At 36.8% G+C, this 23,841-nt stretch overlaps 1 protein-coding gene across 1 annotated transcript; it reads right to left on the reverse strand.

Moving 5' to 3' along the window:
- Nucleotides 1-9,485: 9,485 nt before the first annotated feature.
- Nucleotides 9,486-10,581, reverse strand: TCIM (transcriptional and immune response regulator). Its single transcript, XM_044660845.1, has one exon. It carries the CDS (start codon nt 10,478-10,480, stop codon nt 10,193-10,195), a length of 288 nt encoding a protein of 95 aa, XP_044516780.1. The 5' UTR covers nt 10,481-10,581; the 3' UTR covers nt 9,486-10,192.
- Between the last annotated feature and the right edge of the window lie 13,260 nt (nt 10,582-23,841).

A 23,841-nucleotide genomic window follows, 5' to 3' on the forward strand; every position in this document is an offset into this window, starting at 1 on the left:
AGAATAGCAATCAGCACTAAGCAGGATAGAACCTGGCACTCTGAAGCAGCACCTTTTACAGTTTGATTTATGTGGATAAGTAAGGTTTAGGCGTAAATAAGAAGAAACTGACATGCTTTGATGGAAGAGGAAGAAATGGCCTGAAACAAAGGACATTCATAAATATGGGAACTTTCCATCAACAAAATGGATACATGCCCAAAGTAGATTCAAGATCAGACCTGAAGCCCAAGGAAAGGAGAGGGAGGAGAGAGGTAGTTTCAGTCTAGGCTTAACTAGACATGTGTGTTTTGTTGGTTGGTTTGGGGGAGAGGCATGGCAGCACTCTGGTCCTCTCTGCTGATGAGGAAAGACACAAAAAGAAGCTGAAAGTGGGGCAGGGGAAAAGACGAAGTAAAGTCCATAGAGAAATAAAGATGGTTTCCCTAAGAATACAAGTACAGTCAGCAGAGAAATAAAGACAGTTTTCCTAGGAATATTCCTTAAGTGGAAGTTCTGGGGGAAATCAGTCAATCAGTGGTGGAGACTGAAGGGTAAGAAGATACTTCCAATGTATAATGTTTAGGTGACAGGATGGAGTGAGCTTTCAGGATAAAGAGCTTTCTACAGAAGAAAGGGAAAAAAAGAGTAAAGAGCCCAGCCTAGAAAGGAAAAGACCCTTCATAGCTCTGATATTTTATGAAATCCCAGCCTAGGACAGAAATAGTCATTTCTGCCCCCAAAATGAGTATGACTCTTCTCCCTCTCCTCCAACCAGAAATATAATCTTTACTCTTCAGATTGAGTTAATGATACACATTTAATGAAGTGGGAAATCATAAACAGTTCTATCTTTCCAGTGATTCTATGTAATTTACCATAAAATCCAATATCTTCATGATACTCTATTAAGAAATGCATGAGTTCACATCTTAGTGAGTGCTTCTACTGAGATCCCTTTAGAATTATTTCTTCCACAATGAAATTGATAGAAAGCAGGCTAATTTGTACTGTTCATTGATCCTGGCTTTGTCTCAATCCTATTGTCATAGATGAAGTAACAATGATGACCAGAGGGAAACCTTTTCAGAACCTAGTTATCTTCATTCCAGTGGAGTCTTCAGGTACACTAGAGGTGACAGCTTATATATTTGTGTGTTCTGTGCTAGACATTGGGGGAGAGAAAATACTTATCCCTGTTAGATGTTACATTCTAGTAGGAAAATAAGATATAAACACAAGTAATGAAATTATAAAATAGGAAATAGGATCATGGATCAAGAGCTGGAAGTAATCTCATTGACAATCTAGTCTAGTCCTCTCATTTTGCACTTAATGAAACTGAAGCCCAGGGAGTTTAAGTGATTTGTACTGTCAGGAATATAGTAAATATTAAAGGCAGAATTTGAATTCAGGTCCTCTGGTTTCTGAGCCAATATTATTCCCACTATATCAACTACCTTCCTAATAAAGAAGGTAGGTTTTTATTTATCTGTTTAAAAATAGGAAACTGTTTGCTGGATGAAGTGATGGAAAATGCATATGAAAGACAAGGCTTCTAGAACAAGATCTTAAAATGAATGAGATGAAGGGAAGAGGAAGGAGGGTTTTGTTATTGTTCAGTTGTGTTTGACTCTGTCACTCCACTTAGGGTTTTCTTGGCAAAAATACTGGAACAGTTTGCTAATTCCTTTTCTGGCTCATTTTATAGATGAGGAAAATGAGATAAACAGGGTAAAGTGACTTGCCCAGAGTCAGACAGTTAGCTACTAAGTGTCTGAGGCTAAATTTGAATTCCACTCTTCCTGATTCCGGGGCCAGCACTATATCTATCACACCACCTATCAGCTCTACGAATGAAGGTTCATGGGGAGTAAGAGAGTAACTTTACAGTCCTCTCAGTGAAGTAGTTGACTACTAAAAATCATTTGCCACCCTTTGAAGGAGCTGGGGTTTGATTAAGAGATTAAGCCTCATGAAAGCCTTGCAAATAGTCAGATCAGGTATTATTATTTCCATTTTGCATATGAGCAAACTGAGGCACAGGGACAAATATGACTACTCAGTGATGTACAACATTATTCACATCAAGGATAAGAACCCAGTTCTTCTGACTCTTGGTCTACTGTTTCCAAGGCTTTGTGGAATCTAAAAGCTACTATGGTACAATATGCATATAAATCTAAAGAGTAAGTCCTTCCCTAGTGCCTCATTGTGGAACAGAAGTGCCTTGTCCTCTCAGAGATTCTCATTATTGTAATGAAAGCTCTAGCTCAACTTGCCAAGCTTGAAAGTCCCATCCCAGGGACTAGATAGTGTCCCTCTGTGATAGTAAGAGGCTGGGTAAAGAGGCTCATTACCAGGTTGGATATAGGGTAGTAATTTTTTTCTGCCATAATGATTCTTAGACCATTGAAAGATTGTAATCCATATTGGGAAAGTGAGTCCCCATACTGACAAAACCACAACTCCAGTCATAGAATGCAAGTAAGTAAAATATTTGAATATTTCAGTCATATTCTTACTTAATGTAAAGGGAAAAGGTATTTGCAAAAGGTTTTTACCTTCAATTTGTTATTTTATATTAGTCTGAGCAATTCATTCAAATTGCTCAAGTCAAAACATTGCTTATCATAGATTTATCTTGTTTGTCAAAGTTTATGCCAGTTAGTACTTCCCACTTGTGATGCACAAACTCAAGAATTCAAGATTCAAAGGTGAAAGAGAATTCAGAAATCGGAGATCACTTAGTCTAATCCCCCCATTTTTCAGATGAAGAATCTGAGGTATAGAAAGAAAATTGAGTTGGTTATGGTCAAACAGTAAGTAGTATGGCTGGTCATGATTCAAACTGAGGTCCTTTGACTATAGACGTGGTATTTCCATTGTACTATGTTGTTTCACTTTTGCTCCAATTGTTTGCTTTGATTCAACTCAACTAATCACTATGTGACTTGTCCTTGGTTTTGTTTTGTTTTTTAGCAGAATCACAAATTTAGTAGAATCATAAAGATGAAAAGAACCTCGGAGAAAAGGGAATCCAACTTCTTCACTTTGCAGAAGAGGGAACTGAGGCCTAGAGAAAAGAAATGTCTCACCCAAAGTTATACAGGTATATGTAGTAATCTAGTTTGAACACAGGTCCCATATCCAGTATTCTTTCCTTTATGCCAATACTTTCTTGAACCCTTTTATCAGTGATGTAGAATATCTTTGTTTCTTGAACCCTTTTCAACAATAACAACAAAAACATGCTTTGGGCTCCCAGGATAATTTAATATACTTCACACTCATATCATCTTCTAAAATTATTTTCTGCTATTTAATATGCCATTATAGAATTTTTTATCATAAACTTTATGAACGATTGTCTCAAACCCCAAAGTATTTCATGAATGAAATGGAACTGCTCTGTGCCTAACTGATTTATTAGCCATAGCCTCACTCAATTTTCTAACATGAAATCTTATGAAAAAAACTTATGAAAACATATGAAATTAGCATTTCTTTGAACCAACTTCTAGTAAAAGATTAAATAAAATTTTATGTGGAATATTAATGCATTGCTGGTGGGGTGGTGAACTGATCTAACCATTCTGGAGATCAATTTGGAACTATGCCCAAAGGGTTATAAAATAATGCATACCCTTTAATCCAGTAATACCAAGAGGATATCTGTATCCCAAAGAGATAAGAGGGGGATGGGACAAAACTTGTACAAAATATTTAAGGCAGTTCTGTTCATGGTGGCAAAGATTAGAAATTGAAGGGATATCCATCAGTTTGAGAACGACTGAACAAAATGTGTATATGATGGTAATAGAATACTGTAAGGAAAAAGAAAGAGCTGGAAGAACCTACAATACCTGATGTAGAGTGAAATAAGCAGATCCAGGAAAACACTGTACATAGTAACAGCATTCTTGTGGAATGATCAACTGTGATAGACTAAGCTACAATCAGCAGAACAATGATCCAGGACAGTTCTGAGGGACTTATGACAAAGAATACTACCACCTCCAGATGAAGAACTTTTGGATTCAGAATGCAAATCAAAGCATAGAATTTTTCACTTTAGTTTATTTGGGTTTTTATTTGGGGGCTTTGGTTTTATCTGATTATTATCTTTTAAAAATAATCAATATGGAAATATGTTTCACATGATAATACATGTATAACCCAGATTAAAAATTGCTTCCCAGATCTAGGAGGGTGTAGGAAAGGGAGCAAGAGAGACAATTTAGATCATATAGCCTTGTATGGAGCATGCAAGGATCCTTTGTATCATAAATGTTTATCTGCAACTTCTAGGACTGACTTGGATCTTGAAGATCATAGCCTTATAAACATAGCTTGGAAATCTAGTTCAACTCTACTAATTTCACGGATAAGGAAATAATGACCTGAAGAAGTTTAGTGAATGGCTCAAGGTAACAACTGTTAAGCATCAGAAGTAAGAGTTAAATCTGGATTCTCTGACTCCAGTGTTAACTCTCATTTTTCAGAATGGTCTACCAACACTCTGAGACAGTAAGTGACTTGCCCAAAGCCACACAGAGAATCTGTGGCAGGAATGGAACTAGTAGTTTCTACTTACTCCCTATATAATGCTGGGGGAAAATATTATGTACTCAAATCTTTAGTCTTCATTTCCTTTATTTGCTGTAATAATAAAAGGCCTTGGAATAGGGCCCTGGGCTTCAGGCGGGCCAATAAGAAGAATAAGCTTATCCCCTGAATTCTTGACAACTCTTCAGATCCTCCTGCCACAAAAGAGTAGTCCTGAATACTGAAATCTTTCTATATATAATCATACTAGCTCAAATCTTTTCCCCATAAAGTAGGAAGAGAATACAACATTAGGAGAGCCCTTATTCCTTCTTTCTATTGTGAAGATACAGTAATTTTTTTTAAATTTATTTATTTGGCTCTTCTCTCTCCTCCCCACAGCACAGAAGGCATCATCCATCAAGCATAGATTATGTCTTTTGTGTTTCCATGTCTAAGTTCATTGTACGATGGCAAACTTTCACAAGTTATTCTTCCAATCTTAAATCTGGAGCTGAATGCATTTCCTCGTGGTTCTACTTTTTCACTTTTTATTATCACATATAGTTCCTTCTATATGGGGATGAGTATTGATGTATCTAGACTCCTCCTTGTTAGCTTTCAATGGGCCAGATCAGCTAATCACTTACCCCCACCCCAGGAAGACCTATGAGGGAATAAACTCAAAAAGGTTCCCAACTGGCAAAACTATAGTGGGGATGCTGAAGGAAGGTGTTGGGGTTCAGTTGTGACCCTAATGGGTTAGATCCCATCCTCAGAGCCAGCCCTGTTGAGACAAGCCTCCCCCCACTCCTAAGTTCAAGTCAGCTTTTGCCCATCAAGATGGAGTCAGGTAATGGTCTTCCCCTCAGCCACAAAAAATGAGTCACCTCCCCCTTCAATGTAACTGTTCCAGACTCTAAGTATCAAACTATCAGGGGTTTATTAAAGGATAAATTAAATTCAGGGTACAGGGGAAAAGGTATAGGGGAATCAAGGAAGGAGGGAAAGGATGAACTTCAGCTAAGTCTTCTCCCCAAGAGAGCAGCTCTGGACTTCTTCTGTGGCTTGGTCACAGTAGCTAACTCTCTCTTCCCCCTACAGTCTCCTATCAAATATTTCTAAACTAATATAAAAGAGAAGTAACAGGATCAATGGATTCAGGCAGGATCAGGGAAGGGGACCCCTCCTCATTCAAGGCTGATCCCCCAGGACTTCGGACTCTCCGCCAAATTGGAGAATTGCTGTTCAATGTCTTCTTTGTTGGTATTTTCTGATCTCCCAATAGTCACTAATAAAAGTACAGAGGAACCCAATTCACTCAGGATCCACCCCAAAATCCAAACCTCCCAGCCAAAGAACCAACCCCCCAGGGTCCCAGTCTGGTCAGGAGTGAAGTGACAGTTGAGAAAAACTCCAAACTCCTCTTGCTGCTGGCCCCTCCCACGGAATTCTGAACAGACAGCATTCTGCTGGGCTGTTTCAGGGTCCCTTCCAACTCCAATTGCCTGCTCCCCTTTACACATTTCAGTCCACAGTTATACTTCCAAGTTTTAATAAAATTAATCTGCTCATTATTTCTATTGAAGTAGAATACCATCATAGTCATATACCACAATTTGTTTAGTAATTTGTTTGGTACCAATCGATGAACATCCTCTCTATTTCCAGTTCTTTGTCAACACAAAGAGATCTTCTACAAATATTTTGAAACACAGATTCTTCTCCTTTCTCCCTGAAATAGACTCAGCAGTAGGATTTCTAGATCTAAGGGTATACGCAATTTTATAGTTCTCCGGGCATAATTCCAAACTGCTCTCCAAATTGCATGGATCAGTTCAAAGTTCTACTGATAGTATATGAAGAGTCCCCATTTTCCCACATCTCCAAATTTTGTCATTTTAGCCAACCTGTTGAGTATGAGATGATACTTCAGAATTGTTTTGATTTGCATCAGTAGTGATTTAGAGTATTTTTTATGTACCTACTTATGGCTTGGATTTCTTCATCCAAAATTGTCTTTTCATATCTTTTGCCCATTTATCAGCTGGAGGATGCCTCTAATTCCACATATTTAACAAAATTTTCTATATGTTTTAGCTATGAGACCTCTATCCAAGAGACTGTCTATGAAAAAATTTCCCCAATTTTCTGCTTTCATTTGTTTTATTTGTACAAAAACTTTTCAATTTAATGTCCTCAAAATGATCATTTTTATCTCATAATTTCCAGTTGTCCCAGGAATTTTTATCAAAAAATGATTTTTTATCCCAATAGTTTGGATCTATATTTTTGTCAAATACAAAGTTCCTATAATCTTTTACTTCAATTTGTTGTCTGTTTTGTTCCACAGGACAGGTCTGCTTTTCTATTGCTTAGCCAGTACTAGATAATTTTAATAATTGCTGCTTTATAATGCAGTTTAAAATCCAGTACTGGTAGACTTCCTCTCTTTATATTTTTAATTAATACATTAATTTTAAAAGAAACTAATTGCTATAGATTATATTTGAGATATATATATATAATTTCTATAAGAAGTTAAGATAACATATTAGTAAGAAGGCTAATAGAATGTGCCCTATGTTGAATGAAGTTAAGGGATTATCTAGGATCTACAGAAAACACATACACATTCACACAAAAAGGAGGAATATAAAGTTTGGGGGGCACAGTGGATGGAGTTCCAGGCCTGAAGTCCGGAAGATTGATCTTCATGAATTCAAACCTGGGCTCAGATACTTATTGTGTGTCTTTGGGCAAGTCGCTTGACCCCATTTGCCTCAGTTTCTTCATTTATAAAATAAGATGGAGAAGGAAATGGCAAACTACTCCAGGATCTTTGCTAAGAAAATATGAAATGGGATCACAAAACGTCAGACATGACTAAAAAACAAAAATTGAGTTTTTGACGAGGTAAAATCAGCACAACCCCAGTATAGTACCAAACATCAGTAGAATCCCCAAAACCTTCAAGTAGGATATATATGAATCTGACTCATAAATTTTCGCTGCAAGTCGTTAAGATATTATGCAACTTCTGGGATGAAGTTAGATAGTATATCTGCCCAGTCACCTAATAAATATCCTGGTGATTCTCAATGTGCTTACAGAACAAACAGGCTTCAAAAGGAAGGCTTGTTAATGGCTTTGTGCAGCAGATTACAGAAAAGATGAGCAGTGGATAGAGATTTTGGAGTCAGGCAGACTTGAATTCAAGTCTTGCCTTGGACACTAATTTGCTGTGTGACCCTGGGCACACTTACTTGCTGTGTAACTCTGAGGATATCACATAACCTCTTTCTGCCTCAGTTTCCTCATCTGTAAAACAGGGATAATAATACCATGTGTCTCCCAGAGTTGTCATGAGTATTGAGTGAAATATTTGTAAAATATTTTGTGAATCTTAAGGCATTATATAAATATTAGTTGCTACTTAAGAGTACCAAAATTTATTACTACTAAAGTATTACTATTACTAATAGAAGGGAAGGGAAATGGGTCAAATAACTTCTTGAAAACTTTCTGGTTCTCAGTTTCTACAGTCCTTTTACAGTTAAGTTGCTCACCTATTACTTTCTAGTTTATAAATGACAAAAGAATGAACAATGGCTGAGACAGTTCTAATTATTTTCAGTGTAGAAACTACCATGTTTAGAGGCACAGAGGTTTAGTGGATAGAAAGTTGGGCTTGAGGTCAGTAAGAATTCTAGGAGGGGCAACTACATGGCTCAATGGACAGAGTGCCAGTTCCAGAGACCGGAGGTCCTAGATTCGAATATGATCTCAGACACTTTATACTTGTGTGACACTGGGCAAGTCACTTAACCCCAATCACTCCAATCTTCTGCCTTAGAACCCACACTTAGTATTGATTCTAAGACAGAAGGTAAAGGTTTAAAAAAAAATTACCTAAGTTCTAACCCTTACTTTGACATTTATTTACTGGGTGATCATCAGCTTATCCCTTTATCTCTCCAAACCTTAACTTCCTCATCTGTAAACTGGAGGGGAGGGGTAATAAAACCAATAGTGTCCATCTTACACTAGTGAGGATTATGTTGTGAGAATTATTATTAAGAAAGACTTTCCCATTTATTTGGAAACTTTTTCATGAACAAAATTTAACTATTAGTTGGAACTTCTGAGTTGAACTCCTGAGGAATTTTTACCCCTTCCCATGAAGAGGTAGAAGCCAGGCTGCTGCCTAGATCTTCAGAATACTTTTGTTTTATGGGGGAATAGGAAAAGGAATGCTTCTTTATTTATCCATAATGGCTTGTGCAAGGAAAACTAATAACATGCATTTCTGCTTATAATTAAGGGGTTGTTTTAGTCACAAGATAATTTATTTTGGGGAAAAATAAATGCTTATTACTGAAGTTAAAAAATAGGTTTTCTGCATATGCTATTAAAAGGGGGAAATGCCTCTTCTAGGTCCAAGATTCCATGATTCTATTTTTAAAAATCTACTACAATATGTATAAGAATAGTAACCTTTAGTGATTCAGTCTAAACCTTTCAGTGATTATGTCTGTGCCTTTCAATGCAGTTGAGGACAGAGAAACTTCCTGATTGCATGATGTAAGAACTTGCTTGGAATTGAGCTGGCCAGCTACTGAAAAGTCACCCCCGCCCCCAAAGTTCATATTTTAAAAGAGTCAGTTGTCTAAAGAATTGCATTCAAAATAATCGTCTTTTGTGATCTTTTAAGAATCAAGTATTTAAGACAAAAATCAACTACATTTAGAATAATTTATTATGGTTGCATTTCACTTTCCACATACAATAAATTATAGAAACTATTGCATCATTATAAAATATTTCTAGTGTAATTATCAAATGCTCATATTAAAATGCAGTAGCTAGGAGAACTTTAATCATGACATAGTTTAGCATCAGTTAAATTTTTTTCTTTTCAATCTGTAACAGACTTTCACAGTTCTTCCATTCAATTATTTTAACTTTTGTGCAACCAATATGAAACATATATATATATATATATAGTGTGTATATATAAAAGCACTCTATAGATCAGAAGAGCAAGACAAAATTAAAATTGCACAGCTCTGAAGAAGCCACTGTAGGCAGTCTCTTGAGTTTCTATTCACACACATGTGGTGTGTACTTTTAAAGGCATTTTAACAAATGCAAATTAAATGATCAATTACTGATCTTCCAACAGACAGCTTTGAGGCTTGGCAGCTTTTTTTTTTTTTTTTCAAAATTCAACAAAAAAGTTCTGTAAACACGTGTGGCATCCACTCTGTCCCCCTGGCTTGCTGAAAAAAAGTTCAGACTGAATGGGGTACTACCCCTGGGGTCTGTCCGAGTGGTCTTGGAGAGCTACCTCTTCCTGCTGTCTCTAGCTGTCACCGGCATGCCTCCAAGCAGAATCTTCTTTGTCCCTGGACAACCAAAACAGTCCTTTCCCACAGGGAGAGTTGCTCATGGCTGCCGGGAGTTTTTCTGCCTCTTGTCCGGGCAACATTTCAGTGTGTGAAACGGATTTCAGTTCATTACAGCCAGTCGGTTCTCAGGCTTGGAGGTCCTTACCCCAGGCCGACAGGCAGCTGCAGGAGGCATTTTGTCAGGATCTCGCGAACCGCAGTTTCATTCTTACATTGTTCTTATCCTCTCAGCCAGTCTCTCCTGCTTTATTTGCTCAGTGAACTTTGATCGAATATTTCCGGAGTTTCAGAAATTGAAACAGTTTGTCTTTGGTCCTCTGCTTCAGGGCCATGAGAGCTCTGGTCTTTTCTTCCATATCTTGGTCGATAGAAAAGATGATCTTAGCTCTCTCCTCGGCTTTCTTGTCCCCAGAGTTTTTGAACAGCCGCTGGAGGGATTCTTGGTCTATGTTTTCGAAGATGTTGCCCACAGCTTTCTTTCGGGCCGCGGTGTCAAAGTGGTACCCGTGGACCGATGGGCTCACTCTCAGCGAAGTGGACATGATGGTAGAGGAGGTGTCTTTCCGTAGTTTTGTTTTGGTTTTTTGTCTACCGGGTCTCTTGTCAGATTAAGCTCTTCTAAAGAAGCTGGAGAAAATGCATCCCGGGGCTGCTATTTAAAGGCTGTGGAAAGACTCTGAGCTCAAATTACTCTGGTGACATCAGCGTGATCTAAAGGAATAATAATCAGAGACAGGTTTAACAGTTCATTTGCCAACATCCTGTTCTTTTGCACAAGGGCTGCTGAGAGCTCTTGTCCGGGATCGGAGAGTGACATTATCCACCACCCACCACCTCTCTTAACCTGTGAAGAAAGGATTTTCCTGACTAATACGCCCTCACTTCAGAGAGCGCTTAAGTCACAAGTGTCAAATTTGAGGTGCCCTGACTCCCGAAAGGTACAGCCACTAGACAAACACTGCAAAGCTTAGAACTCCGAATTCAACTAACTCATGAAAAACTTTGCTGGGTTTTTGTTTTTGTTTTTGTTTTGTTTTTCCCTCAGAGGGGCTGGGTAGCCTTTGGCAAGGTACTTTGGACATGACTGCAGGGGGCATTTTGATTACTGCTGAGGGGCTTTACAAAGCTAGGCTGTTCTTCTGAGCTAAGACTGCAAGTTTATGTGTACAACGGGAAATTGTAACTTTACAACTTAGAAAACAGGATTCCACTCCCTTGCTTAATTTTAGATTTTTCAGAGATAAGACTGGGTGCTACTCTTCACCTCTGCATTATAGCTTGCTTCTTCTGGGACCCTTAGGATTTACAAAGTGTTTTTTCTGACTTCAGTCCTAGGAGAAAGATAAGTATTAGGAAACTGGAGGTGAAGGGTGCTGAAATGTTTTGCCCAGGTTCAGATGGATTAATAATAATACTTTGCTTTTAAATAGCACTTAATATTTGTGAAGCGTTTTTTTTTTTTTAACTCTTAACTTCCCTTTGAGAATCAATATTAAGAATTACTTCCAAGACAGAAGAGGAGTAATGAGTAGGCAATTAGGGTTAAGTAACTTGTTCAAAGCCACCCAGCTGGGAAGCATCTGAGTTCATATTTGAGTCCAGGACCTTCTATCTTCAAGCCTGGTTATCTCTTCACTGAGCCAACTACCTGCCCCTTGAAAGCTTTTTTACAAATCTGATCTGATTTTATTCTCACCCTGGGAGGTAGGCAGTATTATTATACCCATTTTACAGAGGAGGGTACTGAAGCAGACAAAGCTGAAGTGGTTTGTCCAGGTTCACTGATAAATGTCTGAGACTAGCTTTGAACTTGGGTTCAGACTTTAGAGTCCTATTCACTGCACTAGCTGACTCCAAGTCTTGCCCTGCTTCTACTATATCACATTTCCTCCCTTTTCATGAATAATTATTTTTAAAATAGCTGGGATTTCTAAAGCGCTACAAAGTTTTTTACTTACCTGTTCTCACAACAACCCTGTGAATTAGGGATCGTAGTTATTATTACATCTTGTCCTACAGATAAGAAAATGAAGACTCCAAGAAGCTGTCCATTATCAGTGTCAGAGGTGGGATTTAGATCCAAATTTTCCTAACATCAACCTTAGAATGCTATTTGTCATACCGTGCTGCCTCTTTTAATATTATAAGAATAACATGCATACATGTTTTGCCATAACTTTTGAAGAGAAATAGCAATTCAGCCAGCTGCTTTGCTGGTGGTTGACACCAAATAACCCCTCTGACATTTTTTTTTTCCCCAATAAACCAATTTCTTTTTCTTGATGCAGACTCTGCCTCATGGTGGTGCTCTCCTTTCAAACAGTCTTGGTTCATTCTCCACAATAGCTAACTATACAAATAAAACACCACAGAATGTGTATAGAATCCTTTCAACCCCTTCCCTTTTCCTCAAAATGCCTCAACCCTGAAGTTCCGCCTTTAATGGTTATCAGAAATCATGGGGTATTTTTCTTCCCCAGGCTACACAAAGAATTCCTGTGTCCCTTGTGTCTAATGCATTCAATAAGGCCACATGCAAGGAATGGTTAGTCTTAGCTTTCTTCCTGTTGGTCAGAGAATATTTAATATTATGTGGGTAAGAGGTGATTGTAGTAGGGTACAGGAGAAAGAATATTGGATTTAAAATCAGAAGGCCTGGGTTTGAAAGTCAAATCTCACATTTAACTATCTGTGTAACAAAGGCAAAGTAATCTAACCTCTCTTGGCCTCAGTTTTCCCAACTGTAAAATGCAGAGAATGGTCTCAATGAGTTATATTCAATGACACTTCTAAATCTGTGATCTTATGGGAAAAGTTCCTCCTTAATCATTTTTTTTTCCTATACCTTTAACCTCCATTTTAGGATCAATACTGCATATTGGTTCTAAGGCAGAAGAGCAGTAAAAGCTAGGCAGTGGGAGTTAAGTGACTTGCCCAGGGTCACACAACTAGGAAGTGCCTGAGGTTATATTTGAACCTAGGGATTCCCATCTCTAGGCCTGGCTTTCAATCCATTGAGCCACCTAACTGCCCTCCTAAATCATTCTTCTCCACTATCCTCACTCTGAAGTGATTGTCTTCCTCACCTGGAATTCAAACCCTACTTTTCCCCTCTAACACAGTAATAGCAGTCCTTTAGGTGACTACACTGCACCTTTTGGGAAATTGGTATTCTTTAGGCAAGTTGTTGGAAGCCAATAAGAGAATAGATAAAAATCTGAGACTCCTCTTTTGTCCCCTTTTGTGATCCTTGTGATTTCTGGTTGGAAAGTATTGTGGCCTTATTGAAAAGCTTTAAGTTCCTAGCTAACCAACAGTTAAAAAGTTAACATTCTTCCCCTTAGGTCAGAAATGCAGCCAAGACCTAAACCTTAGTTAGCTGGGGCATTTGCCCCTGAGAAAAGTATTCTCAGACTTGGTTTGGTGATAACAAATATAGCTGAAAGTCCAGCCTGGTTCTTATCTTCACCTTGAAGCTTCTAAGCCTGTTGTACTGTCTATGTTAAAAATACAGCTCTGTGTAGTTGTGGGAAACTATCCTTGTGCTTTTGGGTGAAAGGGAGTTTGAATTTCTTATATAATAAACTTGTGACTCAATGGCACTTTGGAGAAGCAGCTATGAATTAAGAGTCAAGATCCTCTCCAGTCCTTTATTTCCTTATCAACTAAGCAGTCCTTATCAGATTATCAGAGATGATAGATCTGGAGAGCAATATCAGTTATCACAACCTTCATCTCTCCTCTTCAATCAGGTCAACAGCTTATCTCAATTTCAACTCCACAACATCTTTTGCTTCTATTTATTTTTCTCAATCCCCCTTGCCCCTACCTGGGTACAGCCTCTCATTATCACCTACCTGGACTGTAGCAATAAGTTCCTTAAAGATCTTCCCACCATCACAGTTTCCTCACTCAATTCATCCTTCACACTGTTGCTGAAATAATTCTATCTCCATGGATCTGGTCTTTGGCTCCTCTGCTGAAAAACAGAGGTTTTCCATTGCCAGATAAAAAGGGGTCAAACTCCTCTGCTTGATGGTCAAGGCCCTCTGTAATCTGGTACCACTGTATGTTTCCTATTCTCATCTCATGATTCTCACCTCACTGTACACTATGGTTCAGCTACAATTTGTCCTGGATCACTCCCTCCCCCACAACTGCACTCTCTTTTCTCTAGACCCTTACCTATGCAATACCCAGTGGGAAATGATCTCCCTCCTCATCAGCTGAATCTCTATCCTTCCTTTAAAACCCAGTTAAAATGTCAACTCTTCCATTATTCCTTCTCTGATGACATAACATTCTTAATCCAGAGCAGGAAGGAAATTTAGAGGTTTTATAATCCAATCTCCCTCATTTTACAGATGAGAAAACTGATCAAACTTAGGTCATCTCCATCAAAATTCACAATTATTTTCTCCACATTACATTGCTCATCCCCACTTCACAATTAGTGAAGACCTTTCCCCAGAACCACATATAGAATATTATTTTAAGCAACTTTAATGCACTCATTTTTGTATTGTAATTATGATTCATGAATGCCTTATGCCCTTTTAGTCCACCGGTATTATAAGCACCTTGAGTGCCTTGTCAATGCTTTATTGAATAAAATTGTATGTCACTTTATGCTACATAAGCAATGAAAGAATCTATGTTCCATTATGTCAAGTCATCTAAGCTAACAATGTTCATACACTAAATAATTTTTTATATGGAGTAGTGTGTAGAGAGGGAGGTTCCCAGGATAGTGACTCCACCATTCTATGTCCAATCAGCAACATAACCTATCTCTTCAAAAGTTCTCAATGTTTTGTTTTGTTTTGGGTTTTTTTTGCACAAAGTCCTCCGGCTTTCCTTGAAGACTACCTAAGTCTGTTTTGATGCATTTAACAGATGAAGTGATTTCTAAAATCTTTGGAAGACAATACAATAAACAAGGTAACAATACTGATTCTGTCTTCTGGCTGTGTAAAACTATCCTTCCTGCTCTGATCTGGCAGTGCCCCTTGCCAAGAATAAAGGCATTCAAGTCTTTGTACACCTCCCCCATCCTCCGCTTTCTACAGTTAGTATAAATGTTTACAGTGAGCAAACCAGACAACAGTGTCTCATAAAAGAGACAGATCTTATGTGGACAGATGCAATGTGTCATACACAGTGCAGAATTTGGTAGTTTTCTGAAGTAAGGAGAGGAAACAAAGAATGAGGCTTTAAAAGGGAAACTTCCTAACCAATGTTCTTTTTATTTTCCCCTGGGAGACAGCTTGTCAGAACTCAGGCTCAGTCACAGAACAGCCCCTTGGAGTCTTCCATCTGCTAGTTATTTCTTGCATTAAAATAGTTTCATGCCAAATGGTTACCCAAGTATGAAACAAATGACCAGTTTAATTGGAATCATGATCAGTATTTCTTTGGGGTAAAATAAATTACAGAATCTAAAGGTGGGGTAGCAACTGTATCCCAAATTTCAATTTCAGTTATCATCTACTCATGCTCTTCCTGTGGCCTTTTTGTTTGCTTTGTACCTCTAATCTCCACCCAGCTTTCTACCACTAATTCTGGGGATGATAATGAAATTAACAGTATTTTTTTTTAAAAGGGCATGTATCAGTTGACTATATCTGGTGGTCACCATCTTTGTGTCATTAGACTAAAGCTATCTTTCCTGGCCATAATTCTAGTAAATATTGTATCCCTCTAATATAATATAAGTCCCTTGATAATAGGGAAGTCAATTTTTTGTATTTGTATCTCTAATGCATAGGACCTAGTAAGTAATCAATCAATAATTAGTTATTAAATGCTAATGTGTTAGGCACTGTGCTAGGAATTGGAGATATAATACAAAGAGTAAACAATTCTGAATTTAAATGAGGTTACCCTTAATAATTACTTTTCATTGGGTCACCAGCCCATCTATCCAAACACTTATTAAAGTATTCTTCCCTGTCTTCTTTATATCTCCTAGCCATCCTAGCCATCTGGAACTATTCTCCATAGTGTTGTTTTATTATTATTGCTTTTAACCAGGAATAAGGCACAGAATCTCAAAGTCAGAAGTTAACTCTGAGTCCCTCTAACCTGCATTGCAAAGAAAAAAAATCCTCCATCTATAAAATAAAGATATAGGAATAGATGACCCCTAAATTCCATTCCAGCTTTCTTTCTATGGTGGCATGATCTCTCTACAATACATCATGAAAGAAGTCATCCAGTATTTGTTTAAAGACCCCCTACTGAGGAGAAACTTACTCATTCCCAAAGCATCCTATATCCTGTACCAGCTATCACTTATTTTTAGATCTTTTTTTTTCCTTCCCTCAAAATCAATTCGCCACTTTGCTACTTCTGCTTCCTTATTCTGTCTTTGGGGACCAAGTAAAATAAATATCAATGGTTCATTTTAGTGCTCTCTCCTCTGTAATCTAAAACACATATAAAATAGGAAGTGTGGTCTTTAGGAAATTATGTTTGACTTGAAATAAAAGGACCTAGGTTCAAAATGCCAATTAAGGTGACTTTAACCAAATTACTTAATTAGCTCCTCTGGACTTCAGTTTTTTGATCTGTAAAGTGAAGAAAGTGAACTTGATGATTCCAAAAGTTCCTTCTAACCCTAAACCTATGATCATTTGGCAGTAAATTCTCCTTATTCTTTGACTGAAAGTTCAACAATTCCCTATTTGTTTCATAGAATCTAAAGATATTCCAACAAATATTGACTCCATTACCAGCTCATTATTCAATTGAAAAAATCAATTAATTTTTCTGAGACCCAGTTATTGTTTTCAAAAAAGCCATAATTGCATTTGTACTGTTTTACCTTATGAAGTTGTCATATAGATAAAACAAGATAATGTATTTGAAGTGTTTCAATTTGACTAAAATTTTAAAATATTTACTGTTTATAAATAAAATATTTAATTCCCTTTGAATTTTAATTTCAAAATACCCTTTTAGGTGCAGAACACTGTACTAGGTTCTGAGAAGAGGCAAATAATGGGAAGTAAAACATACAAAAGTGACTGTGGTATGAAATAATACCAAATCAATAAATAAGAGTTACCAAGAAGGTGCCACTTGAAGTTTGAGATTTGGTCACATTATCAGCTAAGGAGATCAGGGAAGGCTATCTGAAGAAAATGGGATATGAGTTGAAATTAATGGAGAGGCAGGTAGAAAGGACTTTTTTGGCCATCTATTTTAGCCCAATTCTTCAAATTTACCTGTTTCCACATCCCAATAAATAGAAATTCAATTCTACTTTAAGGTGGAAGCTAGGTGACTCAGTGGATATAACTCCTGAACTGGAATCAAGAATCACTCATCTTTATGAGTTAAGATCTGGGCTTAGACCCTTTCTAGCTGTGTGACCTTGGACAAGTCACTTAACCTTACTTGCTTCAATTTCCTCATCTGTAAAATGATCTAGAGAAGGAAATGGCAAATTCCTCCACTATCTTTGCCAAGAAAATCCTAAATGGGGTCAAGAAGAGTCAGAAACAACTAAACAAGAACAACTCTATTTAGTCCTTTGAGAAAATATCACTCATTACTGTTTTATTTTTAGATATTTCTAATTGATAAAGTTTTTTTTCATCCATTTTTCTTGATTCTTCCCTCTAGGGTCAAGCAAAACAAATCTGATCTCTCTTCCAAAGGAAAACCTTTTGAATACTTGAAATAGCTATCATGTTCATTCTGAGTTTTCTTTTCTGTAATATAAACATCCTTAGTTCCTTCAATCATTCCTTATGTGGAATATATTCAGGACCCCTTGCCATCCTGGATGCTTTCCCCTGGACACTGACTAGTTTATCTATCTTCTTTATAAGCTGTAGTGCCACAACTGAACAAAAGACTCTGACAAAAGTTGTGTACAATGAAATTTCGATTGCTTTATTCTTGAAAGCTATGTTCTTATGTAGCCTAGGAATCCATTACTGTTGGGGCAAGAGTGTAGGTGAAGAAGTATGCTGACATATCATGCTATTTTCCTCATGTTGAATGTTTAATCTATTCAAGTTTCCAGATCTTATTCAGATAAACAAGTATCTAACTGCAATATCCATCTTGAACTTGAAAAGATGACTTTTTTGAGCCAAAGATTAAGAATATACACTTATCTTTATTAAATTGAATCTGATTATTTTCAAACCAATTTTCCAGCTTATCACTATCTTTCAGATTCATAGTCCAATTTGGATGTGAATGTTGACAACCTAAAGCAAAACAGTATGAGCTAAAGAGATGAAGGTAAGATGATATCTGATTAAGGAGAGTTTTCAGTATCAGATTAAAGAATTTCATCTTTAGCCATTGACAATAGGAAATTATTAAAGGGCTTGAGAAGAAGGGTCAATATTCATAAGGAAGACAAGTTTGTATCTTGGGATTTGAGGCTCAAATACACCCTAGTGATCATCCAATTTGACCCATTCATTTTACAGAAAAGAAAATTGAGGAAGTCAGACCAAGATGAACTATAGAATGATGGACAGGAAAGAGGAGAAAGTGGATAGAGTTTGCTTGGTTCAGTTGTTTCCATAGTATCATTTGGAGTTTTCTTTGCAAAGATACTAAAGTGATTTGCTATTTCCTTCTCTGGCTCATTTTACAGATGAGAAAACTGAGGCAAACAGGGTTAAGTGATTTGCCGAGGGTCCATAGCTAATAAATGTCTGAGACTGGATTTGATCTCATCTTCCTAACTCCAGACACTATGGCACTACTTAGCTGCTCTCTAAACTGGCTTAAAGTAAGAACAATAACAGCAGGAGCAGCAGTAAAAACAATAATAATGACTTATCTATAAGAAGCATTTTAACCTTGGGTAGAGACAGTGTGATTCAGTAACAAAAGCACTGATTTTGTAGGCAAAAGTCCTAGTTAAATCCTGACATTGTTCCCGATTACTCAAGAGAGTTTAGTCAAGCAATTCAATTTCTCACTCTGACTTGACCTCAGTTCCTCATCTGTAAAATGAGAAGTTCAATTAGATAACTTTTAAATTTCCTTGATCCTATATATGAATGTAAGCTTCATTTGGTCAAGTACTTCATCTTATCTAAACTTATCATCACCTCCACCACATATTATTTTACAGGGTCATTAGAATATTCATAAGAATTTAGTTCAATTGGATTAAATAGCATTTATTAAGAAACTGCTTTCTGATAGACACTCTAGTAGAAGCCAGAACTCAAAGACAAAAACAAGAGAGCTTACTCCAAGGAGCTTATGTTCTATGAAGTGAAATAACGTGTCTAAATACAATTATGTATAGAATAAATACAAAAGAAACAACACTGGGAGAGAGGCTTATGGGAAAAAGATCCATTAAGGAGCTATATGATAGTTAACAATGACATGAATTAAGGTCTTGGACATGTGATTGAAAGAAGAAGACAGGAGAGAAATGATCTGGAGGTAAAAATTGGCAGGACTTTCCAAGAGATTGGTATTGGGGAGGGAGGCTGAAAAATTGAATGTGATGTTTTTAGATCTAAATAGTAATCAGAAAGATGGCAGTTCTCTCAATAGCAACAAAAGTGGTAAAGAAAAGGGGATGGGGAGGGAATGTTAGAGGAAAGTATGGAAAGAGATAATGAGTTCCATTCTGGATATGTTTAGTTTGAAATACAGTACATCCAAATGGAAATTTCTAGCAGGCAATTGATACAGTATTATAAATGAAAACCTTTATTAGAGTAGCAGCATCATAAATATTCATTCTTTTGTTCAATAAACACTTATTAAGCATTATATCAAATATGCTATAATAGATGCTGGGCCTGATAAAAAGTTTAAATATGGCATGGACTTTGCTTGACTTTATGGAAGTTATATTTATCCATAGCTTACATTAAGCATTCCATAAATCTAAGTTACCAACATTATATACTATTATAATTCCCTTTCTTTTCATCATAAATATGATGACACTCTAGAGAAATTATCCTGGAACAAGTTACCATCCTACTGCTATTCTTTAATTTTTCATTTTGACCACCTGTTTTGGTATTAGATTAAATAAGAGCTTTCTGGAATTGAATTACAAAATTGGGGCAGAATTTCACCTTTCGTAGACTTACTGAAAACATCCCAAGGACATTTCTAATGACAGAAAGGATGATATTTTGGGATAATATGTATTTCATCCAATTCCCACATCTCTGGCAATTTTCTGCTGGGCCTCAAATTATGAGAGGTTCTCCACTCCATGCAGACAGTAGATTATGAGTCTCTGGCAGGGCAACATCTATTAAAAACATTGTCCTCAAATGTTGGGAAGAAAGACATTCATATTATGTCTGTACTTACAGACAGCGTTTTGTCTGTGATGATTTTTTTTTAAACGTTACCTTCTGTCTTAGAATTGATACTAAGTATTGGTTCTAAGGCAGAAAAGCAGTAAGGGGTTAGGCGATTGGGCTTAAGTGATTTGCCCAAGGCCACACAGCTAGGAAATGTCTAATGTCTGAGGTCAGATTTGAAAGAAGCACCTCCCATCCCCAGGGATAGTTTTCTGTTCACTGAAACATGTAGCTTCCCCTTTACTATTTTTTTTTTTTGCTAAATTCCAAAGGATATTTTGGAGTTTCTATTTTTAGCACAGACACATATCAATATTAGTTTATAGAAGAGATCGAGTTTGTAGTATATCATTCTAGCCATGGCATCATGACCTTTTAGGTACTTAGTAGGTGCATGATTGCTTTCAGTTCCATTTTATTTCTCACAAACAGATTCATTTTCTCTTTAGTCTTTTGGTGGGAACCTATCACCTTCATCTTTTATTATCACTTGTGACAAAGGTCACCACTTATATTTAGGAAGATGGATGTTGATATTTATTTCACAATCCCAAAAGAAAACTTTGATATAAGTTTTCAATCAATTCATATTTTCAGATAATGGGGAAATATTTACAAACCTTCCCACTGAAATAAGGGATGAACTTTTAAAAATCAATTTCTTTTCTTGCAAAAAATGACAGCTCTGATCAATTTTCAAACAGAACTTCTTTGTCAGTGATGTTTTTGCCTTTGAAATGAGCCAGCTGTCTTTGTTTAAACAATCAGTCTATATTTGAATGTTTCCTTAAAAAGAACTGAAGATAAACTGTTCCTTTTTTTAAAAAAATTTTAATTAGCTAGTCAGATTTTAAGGATTCAGATATCAAGCCCCTGGCATTTACAACTTCTTTAAAAAGAAAACATTTGTGAGCATAAGCTAACATGTTTTTCTCAGGAAATGAACATGAGGTATTTATATGTATTTATAGTTTAATGTGATTCTGTAATCTAAAATTAAAGTAAAAATGACTCTTTACAAACCAACTCCCCCACTTTCCCACCCACTCAATGATAGATTCCCCTGGTAATTCAGAAGTTAGTATAATTCAGGGCTTCTCAGTGTAGGAGGCCAGACAGGACTGTAGAAAAGTGCCAGTATCAGAGTTGGCAGGAGCCATGGAAGTCCTCTTGCCTAATTCCTACAGGAGCAAGATCCCACAATGATGGCTATTATCCATCCTCAGTATGCAGGGCAGTAAGGTGGTACAGTGGATAGAGGGCTGGGCCTGGAGTCAGGAAGACTCATCTTCCTCAGTTCAAATGTGACCTTAGACACTTACTAGCTGTATGACCTTGATCAAGTCCAAGTCAAGACCAAGGTCGCTTCACCTTATTTTCATTTGTGTCATCATCTGCAAAATCAGCTGGAGAAGAAAATGGCAAACCCTCCTGTATTTCTACCAAGAAACCTCCCCCTCCCAAAGAAAAAAAAAAAGGCTGACTAAAATGACTAAACAATCCTTAGCATGAAGATGTATAATAATGGGCTTCCGTGTCATCCCATACATCTGACAAATTGAGTTTGCCTTCTACTAGAACCCTCAGATCTTTTTCATGTAAATTGTTCTCTAGGAATGTCTTCCTCTACACTGTAATTGAATAAAAATAGGTCCTAAAGACAGTAAGCAGCTCAAAATTCAAACCAATCAAGCCCCAAAACATCAGGAAAAAGAGCCTAGCTCTTCACCTCTGAAGTGGAAGGAGGACTCAAATCTCTAACTCTTACATTCAGATAAAAATAAATAGGATGTTAGAAGCAATCTAGTTCAAACCCCTTTATTCTATAAATCGAGAAACTGAAGTCCATAGTGGTTTAAAGATAAGCCCCAAATCAGTAAATAGAAATTTGCAAAGCTAAGATTTGAATACAATTTCCTTGACTCCAAATCCAGACTTCTTTCCTCTGCATCAGAAAAACTTTCCACAGAATTGAGAGATAGTTTGGCCATAGGAATGTCCCTTCTGGTCCAGTGAGAAGTAACATTTCTATCTCCTATTCCCATCTTGGTGTTTTTGTGTTCGTATTGATCTTCCTCTCAAAATAAAGACATATTAAATAGCAATTCTTTCGATGATGGCAAAGAATTGGGAACTGAGAGGATTCACATTAATTGGGGGATGGTTGAACAAATTATGGCATATGATTGTGATGGTATACTATTGAGCTATAAGAAATAATATAGGAAGCAGTTTCAGAAAGATGTGAGAAGACATATCAACTGATACAAAATAAAGTGAGCAGAACCAGGAGAAAAATATACACAGAAATAGCATTATTGTAATGATAATCAACTGTTAAAGACTTAGTAACTCTGATCAACATAATAACTTACCATATCTGTGAAGGTCTCATGATGAAACATGCTATCTACATTCAGATAGTGAGGTGATAAAATCACATCTCTCTGTCTCTCTGTCTCTCTCTGTCTCTCTCTGTATCTTATGAGGAAATTTATTTTACATGACTTCTTATTAATAATGGGTTTTGTATTTTTTGCCTTCTCACTGGGGGCAGGAAGAAAAAAATCTGAATCTGAAAATAATTGATTTTTAAAAATTAGGCCATATGAAATATGATCATGAAATAGTAAAGTAAATTTGTGTGGAGCTTAATGGCTAATATTTTGAGGGATGGAGGTAGACTGATCATGTTTGTGCTCTTAGAGAAAAGAAATAATAGAAGTGACAGAGAGATTCATGATACAAGATGGAAGATAAAGACTGGTGAAGTTAAGATGCAAGAAAAAAATGGGAGTGGATGAGAAAGGAAGAAAAGGTGAAAGATTTACCTTTAGCAAGGCAATGGCTACCTTATCCTTGAGGCTAGAGGGAGGAAGAAACTGGAAGATTTAAGGGGGTAGAGAAGATAATTGCCCAAGAGTTTATTTATGATAACTTGAATTGTTTCAATTTATCAAGAGAAAAGGTCAATAACTTAAAGGTATGCTTCTCAAATTCTGGTCTCAGGACCTTTTTATATTCTTAGACATTATTGAGGACATGTTTAAAATTCTTTAAAAGCTGAGAATCCCCAAAGAGCTCCTGTTTAGGTGGATTTTATCTATTGATGTTTACTATTAAAAATTAAAGCTAATAACAGTTAAACCATCCCATGTTAACATAAATAACACATTTTATGAAAAATATATTTTCCAAAACAGAAAATAAATTAGTGAGAAGAGTGGCATTGTTTTAGATATTTTTACATAACTTTAATTTCTGTCAATAAATGACAGCTGGAATTCTCATAGCTGCTTCTGTATTCAATCTGTGGCAATATGTTGTTTTGGCTGAAGTCTGAGAAGAAAGCTCAGGCTCAAACAGAAATGTAGTTGGAAAGGGGAGGAGAATTTTATGTTGCAAATAATATCTTAGTATTTTATAAAAATTTTCCTTAAAAACACCCAGAAGGGGTGGATTCTCTAGGAGTTAGAGGACTACACTGAGAACTATTGGCTTAGACTGCAGTGGTTCCCAAACTTTTTTGGCCTACCGGCCCCTCTTCAGAAAAAAAATATTACTTAGCACCCCCTGTCACATAC

The sequence above is a fragment of the Gracilinanus agilis genome, chromosome 2 (assembly GCF_016433145.1).
Source record: "Gracilinanus agilis isolate LMUSP501 chromosome 2, AgileGrace, whole genome shotgun sequence".
In the NCBI taxonomy this organism is placed as follows: domain Eukaryota; kingdom Metazoa; phylum Chordata; class Mammalia; order Didelphimorphia; family Didelphidae; genus Gracilinanus; species Gracilinanus agilis.